Here is a 23,161-nt window from a genome sequence, read left to right on the forward strand (position 1 = left end):
TTCCAATGTGAATATGGTTCATATGATCGTTTCCTCCCTCGACTTCTCTTAACGACTTACAATTTTCTTTTCTTTTTCTGAGACAGGGTCTTGCTCTCTCACCCAGGCTAGAGCAAGTGGTGCAATCACAGCTTACTGCAGCCTCAACCTCCTGGGCTCAGGTGATCCTTCCACCTCAGCCTCCTAAGTAGCTGGGACCATAGGCACGTGCCACCATGACCAACAAATATTTGTATTTTTGTAGAGACAGGGTTTTGCTGTGTTGCCCAGGCTGCTCTCAAACTCCTGGGCTCTAGTGATCTGCCCACCTTGGCCTCCCAAAGTGCTGAGATTATAGGCATGAGCCACTGTGCCTGGCCCAATTTTCTGAATAGATATCAAGGACATAATTTGTTAGATGTATTTTTAGGTATTTAATATTTTCTTTAAATTTTTTTTTTTTTTTTTTTTTTTTTTGTGACAGGGTCTCACTCTGTCACCCAGACTGAAGTGCAGTGGCGTGATCTCAGCTCACCGCAACCCCCGCCTTCCAGGCTCAAGCGATTTTCGTGCCTCAGCCTCCCGGGTAGTTGGGATTATAGGCACGTGCCACTACTGCCACCACGCTCAGCTAATTTTTGTATATTTAGTAGAGACGGGGTTTCACCATGTTGGCCAGGCTGGTCTCGAACTCCTGACCTCAAATGATCCACCCGCCTTGGCCTCCCAAAGTGCTGAGATTACAGGCATGAGCCACTGCACCCGGCCGGGTATTTAAATTTTTGATGTCATCTTAAATAAGTTTTCTGACATTTTATTTTTTGTTTATTGGTGATATAGAAAAACTATTTATTTTTGTATATTGACCTTGTCTCCAGCAGTCTTCTAAACACACTGTCTTAGTTTTCTATAGCTGCTGTAATAAATTACCATAAACTTAGTGGCTTAAAACAACATAGAGGCCGGGAACATTGGCTCATGCCTGTAATCTCAGCAATTTGGGAGGCCGAGGTGGGAGTATCACGGGAGCCCAGAAATTTGAGACCAGCCTGGGCAACACAGTGAGTCCCTGTCTCTGTTTAAAAATAACAACAACACATCGTGGCTCACACCTGTAATCCCAGCGCTTTGAGAGGCCGAGGCGGGCAGGTCACCTGAGGTCAGGAGTTTGAGACTAGCCTGGCCAACATGGTGAAACTCCATCTCTACTAAAAATACAAAAATTAGCCAGGCATGGTGGTACAAGCTTGTAATCCCAGCTACTCAGGAGGCTGAGGCAGGAGAATTGCTTGAGCCCAGGAGACGGAGGTTGCAGTTTGCTGAGATCGCGCCACTGTATTCCAGCCTGGGCAACAAGAGAGAAACTCAGTTTCAAAATAAATAAATAAAAAAAAACACCATAGATTTATTATCTTATAGTTGTGTAGTTCAGAAGTCTGAATGGGTTTCACTGGGCTAAAGACAAGGTGTTGGCAGGCCGAGTTCCTTTCTGGAGGCCCAAGGGCAGAATCCATTTCCTTCCCCTTTTCAGCTTTTAGAGACTATTCGTATTCCTTGACTCTTGGCTTTCCTCCTCCATTATCAAAACCAGCAACTTTGAGTCCTCCTGAAGTTGCCATCTTTCTGGTCTGTCATCTTATTTCCTCTTCCACTTAAAAAGACACTTGTGATTACATTGGGTCCATCTGGTTAGTCCAGAATAATCTTCCTATTTTAAGGTCAGCTTATTAGCAGTCTTAATTCCGTATGACAGTAATTCACCTTTGTCATGCAGGCAAGCATCTTCACAACATCCAAGGATCAGGATATAGACATCTTCGGATGGATGGGAAGATGGGGATAGTGGTGGTGGTCACATTATTTTGCCTCCTGTATTCACTTAAGATTTTTTTTTTTTTTTTTTTTTTGAGACGAAGTCTCGCTCTATCGCCCAGGCTGGAGTGCAGTGGCGTGATCTCGGCTCACTGCAACCTCCACCTCCCGGGTTCAAGCAATTCTCCTGCCTCAGCCTCCCAAGTAGCTGGGACTACAGGCACGCACCACCATGACCACCTAATTTTTTTCTTATTTCTTATTTTTAGTAGATACGGGGTTTCACTATGTTGGCCAGGCTGATCTTGAACTCCTAACCTCGTGATCCACCCACCTTGGCCTCCCAAAGTGCTGGGATTACAGGCTTGAGCCACTGCATCCAGCCAAGAATGTTAATAATTTAATCTGAAGATTCTTTTAGATGTTCCACACACAAAATTATAGCCTTTGTGAATATTAATGATTTTACATCTTTCCAGTTAACACGCCTTTTATTTATTGTTCATGCTCTACTGCTCTGGCTTGGACTTCCAGTGTATATCGGATAAAAGTGTTGATAGTGGGCATTCTGGAATTGTTCCTGATCTAAAAAGAAAACTTCCTAAATTTCACCTTACTATATTCTCTCTGTCAGGTTATAGAAGTTCCTTTCTATTCCTGTTTGATAAGAGTTGTGGTTTTTTTTGTTTTTTTTGAGATGGAGTCTTGCTCTGTCACCCAGGCTGGGGTACAGTGGCGCGATCTTGGCCCACTGCAACTTCCGCCTCCCGGTTCAAGTGATTCTCCTGTCTCAGCCTTCCAAGTAGCTGAGACTAGAGGCTGCGCCACCGCGCCCAGCTAATTTTTGTATTTTAGGTAGAGACGGGGTTTCACCATATTGGCCAGACTGGTCTCGAACTCCTGACCTTGTGATCTGCCCGTCTCAGCCTCCCAAAGTGCTGGGATTACAGGCATGAGCCACCATGCCCGGCGTGATAAGAGTTTTCATTATGAATGGATTTCACCGTGAATGGATGTTTGATTTTATCATATGCTTATTCTAGAAGTCTTGAGACAATGATATGATTGTTCAGCTTTAATGTTGTGGTCAGTTATATTAATTGATTTTTAAATGTTGAACCACTTCTGAGTCATTTTTTAGACAACACAACTTGGTCTCGGTATTTTTTATTTTGTTTATTTATTTATCCTTTTAGACAGGGTCTCACTCTATTACCCAGGCTGGAGTGCAGTAGCGTGACTTCAGCTCACTGCAACCTTGATCTCCCAAGTCATCCTCCCATCTCAGCTTCCCAAGTAGCTGAGACTATAGGCAAGTGTCACCATGCCCAGTTAATTTTTATAAATTTTTGTGGAGATGAGATTTAATCATACTGCCCAGTCTGGTCTTGAAATCCTGGGCTCAAGCAATCCTCCTGCCTTGGCCTCCAAAAGCTCTGGGATTATAGGTGTGAGTCACCATGCCCGTGGCTCTTGGTATATTTTATACATGCCTAGGTTTACTTTGCTAACATATTGTTTGGGACTTTTGCATCTACATTTATGAAAAAGAATTAGCCTGGAATTTTTCACTGATGAGCTGCCCTTGCAGGACTTAGTATCAGAGTTATGCTAGCCTCACAGAATGAGTTGGGGAGTTGGTTCTTTCTATATTTTCGAATCACTTATGTAAAACTGGAATATTTTACTACCATAAGTGCTTAGAAGAACTCACCTGCGCCACTCTGGTCTTGATGCTATCTTTGTGGGTAGATTTTTGACCATCAATAGGACTTCTTTAATGGTTATAAGGCTATTAGGTTTTCTGTTTATTTTTGAGTGAGTTTTGATAAGTTAATTTTTAAGGAATGTGTCCATCTCATCTAAATTTTAAAATTCATTGATGCAAAGTTGTTCATAACAACCTAATGTTATCTTTTAATGTCTATAGCATATGTAGTTAAATCTCGTCTTTCAATCTCTTCTTTTTATGTCTTTTCACAGAACAAACTTGGTTTATTGATCCTCTCTATTATATATCTATTATTTTTTACTCTTAAAAAATTTTTTTTAATCTATTTATTTATTTATTTTGAGACCGGTTTATGAAACTGGCTAATTTTTGTATTTTTGGTAGAGATGGGGTTTCACCATGTTGCCAAGGCTGGTCTTGAACTCCTGGCCTCAAGCGATCCACCTGCCTTGGCCTCCCAAAGTGCTGGGATTACAGGCATGAGCCACTGCGTCTGACCCTCTTGTCTTTAAAACTTCCTCCTTTCTATTTTCATCAGGCTTATTTTTTCAGTTTCTTTCTTTTCTAATAATTAGGGTCATCCATTTTCTTGTAACTACTTCTTTAGTTGCATATTACATATTTTTATGTGTAGACTTCCATTATTCAGTTTAAAGTATATTTGAATACTCACTATGATATCTTACTTGACTGATGGCTTATTCACAAGTATGGTTCTTGATTTTCAATACAAAGGGATTTTCTAGATCTCATTTTCTTTATTTTGAAGTTTTAAAAATCTACAGAAAAAAAAACCTACAGAAAAGTTGAAGAATTAGTGCAGTATATCATCTTCCCAAGTAAACAATTTACATTCATAAAAATAGTTCATATATTAGGTAACAAGGAAAACATTAGTAATTTCATAAAGTAGAAATATTATAATTATGATCACCATGCAACAAAACTAGAAATTAAAAATGAAATTTATAAAAAAGCAGAAAGGCCCTTCCATCTGGAAAACTGAAAACAACTATTGGATGTAAGGAAAATAGAAACTGAAATAAAGGATTTCTGAAAATTAACTAAATGAAAAAACAGCATATCAGATTCTAAAAAAAAAAAAAAAAGGTAAGGCACAAGTCAGGGGAAAATTTATAATCTTCAGTACATATTATAAATGAAGAAAGGGAAATAATGCAGTGAATTCGAATCTTAGAAAGTTAGGAAAAGAAAAACAAGTAAATCAAAGGAAAGCACAAGAGAATAAATAATAAAGATAAAAAGAGAAATTAGTACGAGAACAGAAAAACATCTGATTCAAAAATTAAGATTTTTATCCTGGCTGGGCACGGTGGCTCACGCCAGTAATCCCAGTACTTTGGGAGGCCGAAGCAGGCAGATCACGAGGTCAGGAGATCAAGACTATCCTGTCCAACACGGTGAAACCCCATCTCTACTAAATACAAAAACTTAGCCAGGCATGGTGGCATGCGCCTGTAATCCCAGCTACTCAGGAGGCTGCGGCAGGAGAATTGCTTGAACCTGGAAGGCAGAGTTTGCAGTGAGCCAAGATCGTGCCACTGCACTCCAGCCTGGGCAACAGAGTGAGACTCTGTTTCAAAAAAATAAAAAAAAAAGATTTGAATTGTTTAATGAAGCAAATAAATTAACCTAATAGAAATTACAAATATACAGAGTAAGAAATGGTAAGTGGTAAGTAACCATTGACACGGGATAGTTTTTATAACAGGATTAATTTGCGTACCTTTACGTAAACAAATTTGAAAACTAAAATGAAATGGATAATTATGTGTGAAAATAGAGTTTACCAAAATTGACTCAAGTAGATTTGGAAGTTAAACAGCTCAATTTCCATTGAATAAGTTTTTAAAGTTATGAAATAACTATCTCACTGAAAAATAAAAAACATGAGGTCCAAATGGATTAACAGGAAAATTCTACTACATTTATGAAGTCGAAATAATCATAATGCTAAATAAATTGTTTTAGAACATAGAAAAGAAGGAAAACTTCCAAATTCTTTATTTTCTAAATGGCTTGGTATTGTAAATGCTGATTTAGTTGTCTGTCTCCAGTTGTTGAAGGGCTAAAGTGAAATAAGGTAAAACATCTTAAAACACTGTTTAGTTCTTAGACCCTCTTTTTTAAAGTAGCTTTATTAATATAGACTGCACATATTTAAAGTATACAATTTGTTCAGTTTTGACATACATACATCATCACCATAATTCAGTTAATGAACATATCCATCACTCTCAAAAGTTTCCTCATCCCCCTTAATTCTGCCTTCTTGCTCTCTTCTTGCCAGTCAACCACTTATCTGGTTTCTGTCACTGTAGAATAATTAGCATGTTCTAGGACTTTTAAGAAATGTAATAATACAGTATGTATTCTTTTGTATCTCACTTCTTTTACACAGCATAATTATTTTATATCGGTTTTTATGAAGCAAGTATAAAACAAATATTTAACATACAAATTAAAGGTAGTACAAAGAAAATTACAGATGAATATTATGTATAAAAATTATGTAAAAGTTCTAAATAAAATACTACCAAACAGAACAGAATCCAGCACTCTATTACAAAAATATTAGCTCATCACCAAGATGTGTACAGGAATGCAAAGATGGTTTAACATTAGAATCATCAATGTAATTCACCATATTAATTAACCTATTAATTATATGAGAACTGTCATATAATTACTTTTATATATGCTGAAAAAGCCTTTGACAAGATTCAACACCAATATATCGTAAAAACTCTTAAGAAATTATATTATAATCAATACTTCTTTTTTTTTTTTTTGAGACAGAGTCTCACCCTGTCACCCAGGCTGAAGTGCAGTAGCATGACCTCAGCTCACTGCAACCTCCACCTCCCAGGTTCAAGCCATTCTCCTGCCTCAGCCTCCCAAGTCGCTGGGATTACAGGCGCCCACCACCACACCTGGCTAATTTTTGTATTTTTAGTAGAGATGGGGTTTCACCATCTTGGCCAGGCTGGTCTCAAACTCCTGACCTCAGGTGATCTGCCCACCTCGGCCTCCCAAAGTGCTGGGATTACAGATGTGAGCCACCATGCCCGGCCGATCAATACTTCTTAATGATGGTATTCTCTCTCTCTCTCTCTCTCTCTCTCTTTCCGTCACACACACACACACACACACACACACACACACACACACACACACACACACACACACTTTATTCCTAAATCCCGTATTTTATCTAATAGGAAAATACTAGAGGCATTTTTACTAAGATTGAGAAAAAGACAGATACTCACCGACTCCACTTGTATTTAACATTGTACTGGGGGCTTAGCCAATGCAGTTAGATAAATCAATTAGAGGCACAAGATTTGGAAAATAAAAAGTAATATTGTCCCTACTTGCAGGTGATATGGTAGTGTATCTGGAATACTGCAGAAAATCAATAATGAAACTAACTAAAACAGAAAAGGAATTTTATAAGAATATGCAAAAATCAGTAGTCTTCATATACACAAGAAGTTTGAATATATAATGAAGGGTAAAATCCCATTTACAGCAACAAGATAAAGAGAAAATATTTAGGAATTGAAAAACATGTAAAACCTAGGTAAAGAAATCTTTAAAACACTTCTGAATAACAAAAATAGCCTTAAACAAATGAAATCGTTTGTTCAAGGATAGGACAACAACATCATAAAAGTGCCAGTTATACCTAAGTTAATATATAAATTTAATGCAATCTCAATATAAATATCAACAGGGTTTTTTTCTGGCACTAGACAAGTTGATTCTAAAGTTCATATAGAAAAATAAACATATAAGAATAGGAAAACAGAAGAGCTACAAAGAGAAAGTAGACTTCCAGATATTGTAACATATTGCAAAGCTTCTATCATGAAAATATTGTGGTATAGACCAATGGTATAGAATGGAAAGTCAAGAATTAGTCTCCTAAACACATAAAGAAATTTAGTGTATGATAAAGGTGGTTCTGAAATTATTAGGGCAGAGATGGACTCTTTAATAAATAGTGCTGGGACAACTTGTTAGCCGCTTGAAAAAACAAAATTATATCTATACTTTATATCAGACACAGGAATAAACTCCAAATGAACCAGAAATCTAATTTTTTTTTAATTACCTACTAGAAGAATACATAGATGAGTTTTCTGTAACCTGGATGTGGAGAAGGGCAATAAAAGAGGGGGAAAAATTGGCTACATTGAAAAGCAAATTCTTGATTACAAAAATGAAAAACACCATAAGCAAATTTAAAAGATAGATGAGAAACCAGGAAAAAAATATGCAAAATACGTTTTAAAGACCTACTATCCCTAGTCTAAATTGGGAGAAAAAAATACTAAAATTTGGTTTAAAAGGCAGAATACATGAGCAGATACAATTTTTAAAAAAGATTCAAAAACCATCCTTAAATATATGAAGAAAATATTCAATTTCGCCTAAATAGGAAGTGTAAATTTAAAGCTGCACTGAAATACCATTTCTCACCTATCAGCTCTGCACTAATTAGAAAGCTTCACAAGAAGCCCCATTGGTGAGGCTGTGAGGAATGCAAAATTGTAAAACCCCCTTTGAGGGAGAAGTTGGCAATCCAGCAGACTATACCTGCATTTGCCCTTTGACCCAGCCGTTCCACTTGTAGGAATATTCCCTAAAGATACATTTTCTTTTCTTTCTTTCCTTTTTTTTTTTTGAGACAGGATCTTGCTCTGTTGCCCAGGCTGAAGTGCAGTAGTGTGATCTTGGCTCACTGCAGCCTCAAACTCCCAGGCTCAATTGATCCCACCTTGGCCTCTGGAGTAGCTGGGACCACAAGTGCATGCCACCACGCCTTACTAATTTAAAAAATTTTTTTTATAGAGACGGAGTCTCACCATATTGCCCAGGCTGGTCTTGAACTCCTGGACTCAAGCAGTCCTGTCTCCACCTCCCAAATTGCTGGGGTGACAGGTGTGAGCCACCATGCCCGGCCTTACATTTTCAGCAGTAGGGAAATATGAATGCACGAAGTTATTTGTTGCAGCATTATTTGTAATTGTAAAATATCGGAGAATACTTTAAATGTCCGTACAGGAAATTTGTTGATAAATATCTACACAACGGAGTACTGTACGGCTGTAAAGAAGAATGAGGAAAATCTTTACAAACGGGTATAGAGTGATTTCTAACATATGAATGGAAAGTGTACATACAGTGTGATATTTTTTATGTAAAAAAAGGGAAAATATGAGACTCTAATGTCTGCTTATTTTGCAAAAAGAAAAACAGGAAAGATAAATCAGAAATTATTGAAATTGATAACCCACAGGAGGTAGATGGCAAAGGATGGAGAGGGAAGAACACTTCTCTGTGGGGAAAAACAGTCTTTTATGTAGTTTTAACTTTTAGAACTATGTAAATGTCTTATATATTCAAAAATCAAGTCCACAAGAACAGTACAAACACAAACTAATCTATTTCAAATGATGAATGTAATCACCCTGAAGGTGAGGTGGGAGTGACCAATCAAGTAACTTTTGAATATAGCACTTTAATTATGTACCCTTAATCTAAAGAAAGAAATGCAACTGAATTTTGAACTCTTCCTAGTAGGTTTTTTTTTAATGACAGGAGTGTAGCAATTTGAAATTACTTCCTATAGTTTCAGATTGAATAAATGAATAAATATATGATGGGTTTTTTTCTGAATTTTAAGATAGATGGATAGATCAATGGATGTATAGATGTAGATACAGAAATAGATAGAAGTGTTTATATTTCCTAGATCTGTCTACTAAAAGGGCCTAGGAGCAATGATATGCAAGTAGCAGATCATATCTAATGGCCAGGTCTTAGATTTTAAAGATTTTTCCTCATTAAAATAAATGAAGGCTGTTTGGGGAGATGGTGATTCTATGGCTGAAGCAGGGAAAGTACACGAAGACCATGAATGTTGTGCCAGGTAATAAGAAAGTGCCTGATGGGAACACTTTAAAGGACAGAGGAACCAATGGATTAAAGAAGAAAACAAGAGACATTAGAGTATATCTTGAGACAAAGGAAAACGAAAACACAACATGCCAAAACTCATGGAATACAGTGAAAGCAGTACTAGAAAGGAAATTTATAGCTACAAATGCTTACATTAAAAAAGAAAGATCTGAAATCAATAACTTAACTTTACACTTAAAGGAACAGTAAAAAGAACAAACCAAACCCAAAGCTAGCAGAAACAAGGAAATAATAAATATTAGGGCAGAGATAAACAAAACAGAGACTAGAAAAGCAGTAGAGAAATTGACAAAACAGAATTGATTCTTTGAAATGATAAAAAAATTGATAAAACTTTAGCCAAATGGACTAAGAAAAAATAAGACAAATTACTAAAATCAGAAGTGAACAAGGGGACATTATAACTGATTTACAGAAGTAAAAAGATTTATAAGAGAATATTGTGAGCAAATGTATGCCAACAAATTTGATAACATAAATGAAATGGATAAATTCCTCAAAACACATAACCACCAATACAGAATCATGAAGAAACAGAAAATCTGAACAGACCTATAACTAGTAAGGAGATTGAGTTAGTAATCACGAATCACCCAACAAAGAAAAGCTCAGGGCCAGATGGCCTCACTGGTCATTTCTAACCAATATTTAAAGAATTAACCCCAATTTTCCTCAAACTCTTCCAATTAATGATATATTTGATAAAGGGTTAATACCCAGAATATATAAAGAACTCCTCAGCACTTTGGGAGGCTGCCGGGATGGGAGAATTTCTTGGGCCTAGGAGTTGGAGACCAGCCTAGACAACATGGCGAAACCCTGGCTCTACAAAAAATTTAAAAATTTGCCAGGTGTGGTGGTATTCTGCTGTGGTCCCAGCTACTCAGGAGGCTGAGGTGGGAGGATCACTTGAGCCCGGGAGGTTGAGGCAGCCATGAGCTGTTGCACTCCAGCCTGGGTGACAGAGTGAAACCCCGTCTCAAAAAAAAAAAAAAAAAAAAAAACTTATACAGCTCAACAAGTAACCCATTTAGAAAATGGAGAAAGGACTTGAATAGACACTTCACCAAAGAAGATATACAAATGGCCAATAAGCAAATGAAAAGATGCCTATTATCACTAATCATTAGAGAAAGGCAAATCAAAACCAGGAGATAAGACCTCACACCTGTTAGAATGCCTGTTATAAAACAAAACAAAACAACCAGAAAATAACAAGTGTTGCTGAGGATGTGGAGAAATTAGGATGTGGAAAAATGGGAAGCCCTGTGCATTATTTATAGCAATGTGAAATGGTGCAACCACTGTGGAAAACAGTGTGGTGGTTCCTTAAAAATTAAAAATAAATTACCATGTGATTCAGCAATTCTCAAAAAGATATTTGTGCACCCATGTTCTTAACAGCATTATTCACAATAGCCAAAAGGTGGAAGCAACCCTAACGTCCTTGAATGGATAAGCAAATGTGGTATGTATCTACAGTTAGATATTATTCAGCCTTAAAAATGAAGGAGCGGCCAGGCGCGGTGGCTCACACTTGTAATCCCAGCACTTTGGGAGGCTGAGACAGGCAGATCACGAGGTCACGGGTTCAAGACCAGCCTGGCCAACATGGTGAAACCCCCTCTCTACTGAAAATACAAAACAGAAAAATTAGCCAGGCTTGACGGCAGGCACCTGTAATCCCAGCTACTCAGGAGGCTCGGGCAGGTGAATCATTTGAACCTGGGAGGCGGAGGTTGCAGTGAGCCGAGATTGCGCCACTGCACTCCAGCCTGGGCAACAGAGCAAGACTCCATCTCAAAAAATATTAATAATAATAAAGGAAGGAGCCTGGCATGGTGACTCACACCTGTAATCCCAGCTACTCCGGAGGCAGAGGTGGGAGGATCATTAGAGCTCAGGAGTTTGAGGCTGCAGCGAGCTCTGCACACAGGAAATTCTGACACATGTCTCACAGCATAGATAAAGCTTGAGAACACTGTGCTGGGTGAAATAAGCCAGTCCCGAAAAGGCAAATACTGTATGATTCCACTTACAGTGTGAATACAGTATGATTCCCATACTGTATGAGTCTGCTGATGACAAACTATTGTTTTTTTGATAATCTGGAAGTGTCTTTATTTCTTGTGGCTTTTTAAATAACAGCTGTATTGTTTTTAAATTATTATTTGTTTATTTTTTTGAGACAGGGTCTTGCTCTGTTGCTCAGGCTAGAGTGCAGTGGTGCAATCACAGCTCACTGCAGCCTTGACTTCCTGATTGAGCAGTCCTCCCACCTCAGCTTCCCAAGTAGCTGGGACAACAGGCATGCACCATCATTCCTGGCTAATCTTTTGTATTTTTTGTAGAGATGGGGTTTCACCATATTGCCCAGGCTGATCTCCAACTCCTGGGCTCAAGCAATCCCCCCGCCTCAGCCTTCCAAAGGGCTGGGATTACAGGCATGAGCTACTGTGTCTGGCCTGAATGACAGGTCTGTTGAAATACATTACACATATAAAACTTACCCATTAAACTGTATAATCCAATGGCTTTGAGTATATTCACAGTTATGCAACCATCACCACAATCAATGTTGGAACATTTTCATCAGCCCACAGAGAAATTTGCATACCCCTTGCCATCATCCCCAAATCCTCTCATCTTTCCCAACCCTAGGCAATCACTAATCTACATTGTATCCATGGATATGCCTATTCTTATACATTTCATATAAATGGAATCATACACTATTTCATCTTTTGTGGCTGGATTCTTTCACTTAACATAATGGTTTCAAGGCTCATTATTGTAGCATTTATCAGTACTATATTTTTTTGTATGGCCAAATAACATTTTGTTGAATGGATATACACATTTATCCATTCATCACTTGATGGACATTTGAGTGGTTTCTGAATTTGGCTATTGTGAATAATGCTCCTGTGAACATTTGTATACAAGTATTTATTTTGAATACCCATTTTTCACTCTTTTGCATATATAGCTAGGAGTGAAATTGCTGGGTTACATGGTGATATGGTTTGCCTGTGTCCCCACTCAAATCTCATCTTGAATTGTGGCTCCCATAATCCCCATGTGTCATGGGAGGGACCTCGTGGGAGGTAATTGAATCATGGTTTTTTTCCCGTGCTGTTCTTGTGAGAGTGAATAAGTCTCACGAGAGCTGATGGTTTTATAAAGGACAGTTCCCCTGCACACACTTTCTTGCCTGCCACCATATAAGATGTGCCTTTGCCCCTCCTTTGCCTTCTGCCATGATTGTGAGGCCTCCCCAGCCTTGTGGAACTGAGTCCATTAAACCTCTTTTTCTTTATAAATTACCCACTCTCAGGTATTTCTTCATAGCAGTATGAAAATGGACTAGAACATGTGGTGACTCTATGTTTCGTTTTTTGAGGTACTGCTTGACTGTTTTCCAAAGTGGCTGTGCCATTTTAGAATCCTACAAGCAGTGTATGAGGGTTCTGATTTCCCCACATCGTTGCCAACGCTTATCTGTTGCTTTTATTATAGCTACTTTTAAAAAATAACAGCTTTATTGAGATATAATTCGTATACCATGAAATTCACCTTTAAAAACCTAGTGTACAATTCACTGCCCTTGATTTGTGAAGGATATTTTTTCTGGGAAAAGAATTCTGGGTTATTTTCTATCAGCACATTGAAGATATCATTCCACTGTCTTTTGATTTTCATTTTTGCTAAAGAGAAATCAATTTTTTGTCCATATGGTACACTGATATATTTTGGTGTGGATTTCTTTTTATCCCTGCTTGGAATTTGTTGGCTTTCTCAAATCTGAAGGTTAGTGTCTTTAATTAATCCTGGAAAAGTCCCAGCTGTTATCTTTTCAAATAATAATTCTTCCCTATTTTCTTCTGGAACTCTGGCTATATTCATGTTAGACTTCCTTTCTCTGTCTTCCATGTCTCTTAACTTCTCATATTTTCCATCTGTTTTCTCTGTCTCTCTGTGTGCGCATCTATTAAGTCAAAAACTATGAAAGGTCTGAGATTTTACCCTACATTTATCCTACATTTATAGCTATATTTATCTTTAACCAATTTTCTGAAGTTCTAATTATCTATTGTTATGACTGATTTTCTTTGGATTGTGTTGGTATATAATCAAGTTGTCTACATGTAATGATAATCTCATCTCTTCTAGTATTTTCTTTTTCGAATATTTTTGCATTGGCAAGAGCATCCAATATAGGAGTGAAAATGAGAGAACAATATTGTTTTTGCTGTTGTTTTTAATGGATTCACCCCTAGTGTAAAATATATGGTATTTGTTGGTTCTAGATTTTAAATACTTGTAATTTTGTGTTTTAATGTGTTTGTTAGACATGGTTTGAGTTTTATTAGATGCCTTTTCAAAAATGCATTGATAATACATACTGTATGATTCTATATATATGAATCAAGAAGTTTAAGAAACCATGAACGAAGAGAACATATGACATAAAATTCTGTCAAAAATCTCTCTTTGTCTAGAAATTGTGTTTGATGTTTAATTTTATCAGAGAACAGAAAGTTGCTTGCCCCAGTGCCCCAGTTAAGGTAAAGCTGAGGTTCATAAATACCTCAACTTAAAAAAATACAAAAATTAGATTTTTTGATCATTCTTAGTTAGGCTCACCACCTTTGCCCTAGGGAAAGTAACTCCTCCCCTTTGAACAGTCACTGAGTGAGGCTTACAGAGCGAGGCTCTGTTTTTCAGGAACCACCCCCTAAAATCTCCACTTTTAGCAGAAGACTGGAAACAGAAACATCTAAATGTTACTTGGCACTGAATGTCTTGGAGTAGTCTTTTTGGCAGTCTATCCCTTGATAGACTGAAATAGCCATCTTTGACAACAAAATGAATAAAAAGTAAGGTTTGACCTAGTCTTAATTTTGATAGATCCCCAACCAGTAACTTTAGTGTCACTTATTTCAAAGAAAAGGCACTCTTTTTTTCCACTATGTTTTTCTCCATCCCATGTCTCTCTCTCTCTCTTTCTCTTTTTTTTTTTTAAAGGTTTATTGTGTTTACTTTTATTCTTTTTTTTGTTTTTGAGACAGAGTCTCTGTGGCCCAGGCTGGAGTGCAGTGGGGTGATCATGGCTCACTGAAACCTCGACCTCCCGGGCTCAAATGATTCTTCCTACCTCAGCCTCCTGAGTAACTGGGACTACAGGCACATGCCACCTCACTCAGCTAATTTTTGTGGTTTTTTGTAGAGACAGGTCTTACTTTGTTGTCCAGGCTGCTCTCCAACTCCTGGGCTCAAGCGATCCTCCCGCTTTGGCTTCCCAAAGTGCTAGTATTACAAGTGTGAGCAACCGTGCCCAGCCTATTTGAAAAATTCTTAATAGCCAGTTTTAAAGGTAATGCTTGAAGCTTACATTTCCTGTGACTTTTTTTTTTTTTTTTTAAGGAAAAACACAGGGTCTCACTGTCACCCCGGCTGGAGCAGTGGCACAGAATTGCTCACTGCAGCCTTGAACTCCTGGGCTCAAGGGATCCTCCCACCTCAGCCTCCCTGAGTAGCTGGGACTGTAGGTGTGTGCCACCACGCCTGGTTAAAGACAGGATCTCCCTATATTGCCCAGGCTAGTCTCAAACTCCTGGGCTCAAGCCATCCCCCCACCTCAGCCTCCCAAAGTGCTGGGATTATAGGTGTGAGCCACTGTTCCTGGCCTGCTTATTTATATTCTTTTGTAATGGCATGATAACTTCTTTCATATGTGTAGGAGAAAATTTTAATCATTTTCCAGATTGAACTTGTGATTCTTGTGGTCATTCTAATTCATAGGTTTATTTTTTTAGTTTCTGGGTGCTCATTGCACCCTTTATCACTGGTCTTTGTTATTGTGGATGAACAATTTTTCTCCTTTATCACTAGTCTTTGTTATTGTGGATGAACAATTTTTTTTTAAGAGGTGGGGTCTCACAGTGTTGCACAGGCTATAGTGCAGTAGCTGTTTACAGATGTGATCATAGTACACTACAGCCCTGAACTCCTGGGCTCATGCAATCCTCCTGCCTCAGTCTCCTGAGTAGCTGAGACTACAGGCATGTTGGTGAACAATTTTCTTTTTGTGTCAAACAATTGTATTGATATTTTAATGGAATATGTACAGAAGAGACACCCTTATGGTTCTTAGTACTCACCAACTTCTTTTTTTTTTTTTTTTTTTTTGAGACGGAGTCTCGCTCTGTCGCCCAGGCTGCAGTGCAGTGGCACGATCTCAGCTCACTGCAAGCTCCGCCTCCCGGGTTCATGCCATTCTGCCTCAGCCTCCCGAGTAGCTGGGACTACAGGCGCCCGCCACCACGCCCGGCTAATTTTTTTGTATGTTTAGTAGAGACAGGGTTTCACCGTGTTAGCCAGGATGGTCTCGATCTCCTGACCTCATGATCCGCCTGCCTCGGCCTCCCAAAGTGCTGGGATTACAGGCTTGAGCCACCCATGCCCGGCCAGTACTCACCAACTTCTTAAAAGCATTCCCACTGAGGATTTTGAGTAAGAAAATTATGTACTCATTACCATACTTCAGAATATGATTCTGGCTGGAGGGTGCTACCTCGTGAGGAATAACCAAAGAGCAATGCATTTTAAAAGCAGGAAGAGGTCCCTGGAGTTCAGGTTGACTGCATGCTAGCTGTGAATCCATAGCGTAATCACTACAGTTATAAAATAGTTAATCAAACAATTGTACTCCTGGGATGGCTAAATAAACATATAAAACCATGCTGTGGAGTAATGTAGGAAATCTCTTATTAAAATACCATGGCTAGTTTTGATCCAAAAATATGTAAGTTATGGAAGGAATGTGGGAAAAGGGTAAGTGATGATGCCATGGACCACTTTGTTCTGCTTAGTGTCATAAGACTGAAGATCTGTGTTCCCCTGCCTCGTTGTCAGTAGTCTACTTTGCTGATGTTGAAATTCTGAGGGGGCAATAGTCTGACTTCACTCTTTATCACTTCATATTTATTCATGTGGGAAAGACTCCCACATTGTACAGCACCTTGGAGAGAGGACGCCTCAACAAAAGATCAATGCTTTTATTTATTAATTTATTTATTTTTTGAGACAGAGTCTAGCTCTGTCGCCAGGCTGGAGTGCAGTGGCACAATCTCGGTTCACTGCAACCTCTGCCTCCTGGGTTCAAGCAATTATCCTGCCTCAACTTCCCAAGTAACTGGGATTACAGGCACATGCCACCATGCCCAGCTAATTTTGTATTTTTAGTAGAGACAGGGTTTCACCATATTGGCCAGGTTGGTCTTGATCTCCTGACCTCATGATCCGCCTACCTCGGCCTCCCAAAGTGCTGGGATTACAGGCGTAAGCCACCGTGCCCAGCCAAGATCAATACTTTTAAACTGGATTCCAAATGGTGAGGTGCCCTAGGAAATGCAGAGATTAAGGTCTTAAAATATTCTCCATTAAAAAGAATCAGGAAAAAAAAAAAAAAAAAGAATCAGGGAGGCTGGGCGTGGTGGCTCACACCTGCAATCCCAGCACTTTGGGAGGTGGAGGCAGGAGGATCCCTTGAGCACAGGAGTTTGAGGCTAGCCTGGGCAACATGGTGAAACCCCATCTCTACCAAAAACACAAAAAAATTAGTGGGGCATGGTGGTGTGCACCTGTGGTCCAGCTGTGTGGGAGGGTGAGGTGAGAGGAACCCTTGAGCTGAGGAGGTGGAGGCTGCAGTGAGTCACTACTGCACTCCAGCCTGGGCGACAAAGTGAGACCCTGTCTCAAAAAAGAAAAAGAAAACAAGAATTAGGGATGCTTGAGGAAATGGCCGATTCCAAATCTGGTGCAGAAAAATGCACAAAGTAAGCCTGGAACATCTTTTGAGAAGAAGGAAGCTCTCAATGACTCATAAGGTTAAGTCGTAAGGACTGAAGAGCCCGCCTGAAAAGGCTCCCACTGGCCAAACATCAATTAATTTGAGAATCAGTAAGGATGATCACTGTATTGGATTGAAACACACCTAATATGTTTAATCCATGAGTTCATAATGATACTGAAAAAAAATTCATCACTATTTGAAGGTGGTGAAAGAATGAATATCATTTTTTATTTATTATTATTAATATATGTAAGGGATACAAGTGTAGACTTCTTTTTTGTTGTTGTTTTTTGAAACAGGGTCTTGCTCTGTTGCCCAGGCTGGAGTGCAGTGGCACGATCTCAGCTCACTGCCATCTCTGCCTCCTAGGCTCAAGGAATCCTCCCACCTCAGCCTCCTGAGTAGCAGGGACCACAGGCCCGTACCACCATACCGGGCTAACTTTTTTATAGTTCTTTAGAGACAAGGTTTTGCCATGTTGCCCAGCCCGGTCTCAAACTCCTGGGCTCAAGCGATCCGCCCACCTCAGCCTGCCAAAAATGCTGGGACTATAGGCATGAGCCACTGCTGCCAGCCACGTGAATATACTGTATAGTAGTGAAGTATGGGCTTTTAGTGTACTGCATCATGATTTTGAAACTTATGATAAAGTCTTACAGCTGGCTATGCATGGCTCACACCTGCAATCCCAGCACTTTGGCAGGCTGAGGTGGGAGAATCACTTGAGCTCAGGAGTTCGAGACCAGCCTAGTCAACATGGTGAGACCCTGTCTTTACCGAACATTTAAAAATTAGCTGGGTTGTGGTAGTGTACACCTGTAGTCCCAGATAACTCAGGAAGCTGAGGTGGGAGGATCACTTTGAGCCCAAGAGGTCGAGGCTGCAGTGAGCTGTGATCGAGCCAGTGTACTCCAGCCTGGGCAACAGATCAAGACCCTGTCTCAGAAAGAAAACAAACAAACAAAAAGTATTCCTGCTAATGAGTGAAAGAAGTAATAACAGAATCTAAATGTCACTATTTTGGGAGGTGGGCTTCCAAAATGGTGGAGTAAGAACCTCAGGGTGTATGTATAGCTGAAACAATATTGGATGAGTTGATAATTGTTGAATCTGGGTGATAGGTATGTAGGGATTCATTCCTTCCATCTACTTTTTTGGGGGTAACAAGATATAATTCACATGCCAATGTAAATTATTCAATGTTTATTAAATAACTAGCTATATTACCTAAAGCATGTTAAAGAGGGAAAAGCAGCAGAAATAATTCCTTCTGGAGAAAGTGAGTTACAAAAGCTGTATTATGATCATGCTTATAAACATGAAGATTTCTCAATTGAGTGTAACTTAGTTTCTTCTAAATTCTGCTTTTCACTGTTATCTAAAGTCAAGATGGTTGATAGATACAGGTTAATGAGTGGAACATGGCTTATGTGAAACTTCATATTTCGAGAAATATCGTCTAGTGTTAACCCTGCCTCCTAAGATATATGCTATAAAATAAAAGTAGATGTCTGGTAAAGGTAGGCAAAAGGGTTTATGGGGTTATAACTATCAGCTAAAGTGAGGATTTTTTTTAACTATGCATGCATTACAGCTAGGATCCTCCTTTAGCCCCAGTAATTTTAAGGTGGTTTAAGCTGTTTGTTATCCTGGGCTATAGCTCAGCGTTACCACAGCTTGTTACACAGAGATATAAACATGCTTGGTAAACGTATTCTTTCAGGTTGAAACTAGATGATTATGAAGTGTAGTATCTTGCTGGTAAACCTTTGCTGTCATTGGTGGTTCTGCCCTTGTGCAGAATTCAGTTATTCATTTGTTCTTTGGGCTTTCCGTGTGCTTTGATCGTTTCCTCACACCTCGCTCCCTTCCAGCTTCCATTTATCCTTCTAGGCCAGGTCCCATTTTTCTAAAAGCCCTTTCCTAATAATCCCCTCCCTAATGCCTTTTGTACTTATTTTAGCATTGTGGAGGAAGAGAGGGGGAACCTGGTTATTTTGTTATTCAAGTGAGCCTTCAGTTAGTTGAAGATTATATATTTCAAGTGTCACTAGTTGTAAATGTCAAAACAGTCTATTGACCAAAAAAAAAAAAAAAAAAAAAAAGTCCTATTACTCTGGGCACAGTTTGAACAATGCCTGTTTGAATCAAGTCCTTCCTCCCCTCAAAAAACATTGTGATTAATGCAAAGTACCTAACTCCACTGATTTCTTTTTCCCTCACTTTTTAGGATTATGGCTGCTGTTCCTCAAAATAATCTACAGGAGCAACTAGAACGTCACTCAGCCAGAACACTTAATAATAAATTAAGTCTTTCAAAACCAAAATTTTCGTAAGTGTTTTGATTGGTTTGCTGTCACGTAGGCACTAACTTGCCACATTGTACACATGAGATATCTTCTCTTTAAACTCTCTCATTGTACAGGTGAGGAAACGAAGCTGAGAGATTCATTGATTTTCCCACTTTGCCAATTAATGGTAGAGTATGTTTTAGCAGCACCAGGTGAGATTGTGTCTCATCTTTGCATGGTTCCTGGCACATAATATTTGCTCAATAAAGATTTGTTGAGTAAATGAATAATTCAGCTTGTAAATTTGGGCAAATAAGTGTTTTTTAAGTTCTGGGTTTTTTTGTTTGTTTGTTTGTTTTGTTTTGTTTTGTTTTTTTCTTTTGAGACGGAGTCTTACTCTGTCGCACAGGCTGGAGTGCAGTGGCGCAATCTCGGCTCACTGCAAGCTCCGCCTCTGGGGTTCACGCCATTCTCCTGCCTCAGCCTCCCGAGTAGCTGGGACTACAGGCACCTGCCACCACGCCTGGCTAATTTTTTTTTGTATTTTTTAGTAGAGTCGGTTTCACCTTGTTAGCTAGGATGGTCTCGATCTCCTGACCTCGTAATCCACCCTCCTCGGCCTCCCAAAGTGCTGGGATTACATGCATGAGCCACCGTGCCCAGCCTTTTTTTTTTCTTTTTTGAGACGGAGTTTCACTCTTGTTGCCCAGGCTGGAGTGCAATGGCACAATCTTGGCTAACCGCAACCTCTGCCTTCCGGATTCAAGTGATTCTCCTGCCTCAGCCTCCCGAGTAGCTGGGATTACAGGCATGCACCACCATGCCTTGCTAATTTTGTATTTTTAGTAGACACAGGGTTTCTCCATGTTGGGCAGACTAGTCTCAAACTCCTGACCTCAAGTGATCTGCCCGCCTCGGCCTCCCAAAGTGCTTGGATTACAGGCGTGAGCCACCGTGCCCGGCCAAGTATTTTAATATAATTTTATATACTTTCGAAGAACAGTTTATAAGGAAACTACAGCTCTCCAGTTCTGCCTCTCCTCTAAGCTATACTCCAGACTCCTTCTAATGATATCTAATAATAATTTATATTATAAGTGATGCTTTTACCAGGTTGTAGACTCTGTTCTGGGTGCCTGGCTTTGAAGTCACCACTGACTTTCAGATCATCAAATCCAGCAGACAGCCATGATTCCCGCGTCTTTTACTTGTCCTGCAGATTTTAACAGAGTTAGTAGTTTTTAACTCTTTTTCCCCTTTAAATTCTTATCAGAGTAGCAAAAAGTAGCCACATTTGAATCTCTCCCTTTTTCTTTTTTCTTTTTTTTTCTTTTCTTTTTTTTTTTTTTTGAGACAGTCTCGCTCTGTCACCCAGGCTGGAGTGCAGTGGCACAGTCTCGGCTCACTGTAACCTCCACCTCCTGGGTTCAAGCAATTCTCCTGCCTCAGCCTTCTGAGTAGGTAGGGCTTCAGGCATGCACCACTACGCCCGGCTAATTTTTTGTATTTTTATTAGAGATGGGGTTTCACCATGTTGGCCAGGCTGGTCTCGAACTCCTGACCTCAAGCAATCCACCTGCCTCAGCCTCCCAAAGTGCTGGGATTACAGGCATGAGCCGCTGCGCCCGGCCTCTTCCCTTTTTCATTTATGCTGTCACCCGCTCTGGAGATGCTATTAACTAAGGACTGCTAGCCTGAGAAATAAAGTAGTGGGAATGACCTCTCAAAGCCAAATAATTAGCCTCTGAATGGGAAGGACCAGAGAACAAATACAATTTAAGTTACCTGATAAATTTAAAATCAAGAGAGAGATGGATTCTTTGCTCAGTTGGGATACAATTAATGTAACCTGTGTGAATTAGTTTAAAAAATTAGTTTTGTAGAGTTGGGGGGTTTGTTAAAATGGATCCATCTAATCTAGTTTTTCCATTATTTTTCAGAGGTTTCACTTTTAAAAAGAAAACATCTTTAGATAACAATGTATCTGTAACTAATGTGTCAGTAGCAAAAACACCTGTATTAAGAAATAAAGATGTTAATGTTACCGAAGACTTTTCATTCAGTGAACCTCTACCCAACACCACAAATCAGCAAAGGATCAAGGACTTCTTTAAAAATGCTCCAGCAGGACAGCAAACACAGAGAGTTGAATCAAAACCATTATTGCCAGATTTCTTGCAGACTCCAAAGGAAGTTTTATGCACTACCCAAAACACACCAACTGTAAAGAAATCCTGGGATACTGCTCTCAAGAGATTAGAATTTAGTTCTTCACCAGATTCTTTAAGTACCATCAATGATTGGGATGATATGGATGACTTTGATACTTCTGAGACTTCAAAATCATTTGTTACACCACCCCAAAGTCACTTTGTAAGAGTAAGCACTGCTCAGAAATCAAAAAAGGGTAAGAGAAACTTTTTTAAAGCACAGCTTTATACAACAAACACAGTAAAGGCTGATTTGCCTCCACCCTCCTCTGAAAGCGAGCAAATAGATTTGACTGAGGAACAGAAGGATGACTCAGAATGGTTAAGCAGCGATGTGATTTGCATCGATGATGGCCCCATTGCTGAAGTGCATATAAATGAAGATGCTCAGGAAAGTGACTCTTTGAAAACTCATTTGGAAGATGAAAGAGGTAACAATTATTTTATCTTCATTTTAGTATGTTCAGTGTACTTTTTTATTCAAAGCTAGCCATTGGGAATAGTCATGAATATATAGAGCTTTTGTCGTTAAGGTTGTTAGGGTCTTTAGTGGTGCTTTTTGAATAATCTGTTGGCCACATTTTTGAGGCAGGACGTACTGATGAAATGGAAGGTTTTAGTCTGCTAATATAATTTCCAGGATAGCTCTGTGATTTTATACATGAAGAAAATACAGGAGTTTCCCCTTGTCCACAGCTTTGCATTCTCTGAGGTTTCAGTCACCCGCAGCTGGCTGAGGTCTGAAAATATATTGCATCACTTCTCTTGCGCTTTGGGACCATTATTAAGAAAACACAAGCCGTGCGATACCGCGACAGTCAGTCTGATCACTAAGACCACTGCTAAGTGATTAACAGCAACCCAGGTGGACAGATCAGGTCGGGGCAAGATTCTATCACACTATACTCAAAACAGCTTGAAACTGAAAACTTATGAATTCATTTATTTCTGGGATTTTCCATTTACATCACAATGTCTACATCATTCACCTCTCTTCATCTCATCCTATAGGCATTTTTTATCATCTTATATCTTTACAAGAGGAAGGGTGAGTGCAGTAAGATATTTTGAGCGAGAGACCACAGTCACATAACCTTTATTGCAGAATATTGTTATAATTGTGCTATTTCATTAGTTGTTCATCTTTTGCTGTGCTTAGTTAATAAACTCTATCATAGGTATGTATGTGTAGGAAAACACATAGTACTTATAGGGTTTGATACTATCTGAGATTTCAGGCATCCACCAGGGTCTTGTCACATATTTC

The 23,161-nt window shown here is 39.2% G+C and overlaps 1 protein-coding gene across 3 annotated transcripts in view; it reads left to right on the forward strand.

Moving 5' to 3' along the window:
* BLM (BLM RecQ like helicase) overlaps nucleotides 1-23,161 on the forward strand; it is a 101,416-nt gene that overhangs the window by 11,331 nt on the left and 66,924 nt on the right. For 2 of the 3 annotated variants that reach the window (XM_054451353.2, XM_054451354.2), the window contains 2 exons: nucleotides 19,624-19,725; nucleotides 21,625-22,325. In XM_054451353.2, coding sequence (XP_054307328.1) covers nucleotides 19,624-19,725; nucleotides 21,625-22,325 — 803 coding nt within the window. Of the gene's footprint in view, nucleotides 1-19,623; nucleotides 19,726-19,823; nucleotides 19,897-21,624; nucleotides 22,326-23,161 lie in introns of those variants that run through there. The other variant, XM_054451355.2, reaches the window with a different exon arrangement.

Source organism: Pongo pygmaeus, chromosome 16, assembly GCF_028885625.2.
Source record: "Pongo pygmaeus isolate AG05252 chromosome 16, NHGRI_mPonPyg2-v2.0_pri, whole genome shotgun sequence".
Classification (NCBI taxonomy): Eukaryota; Metazoa; Chordata; class Mammalia; order Primates; family Hominidae; genus Pongo; species Pongo pygmaeus.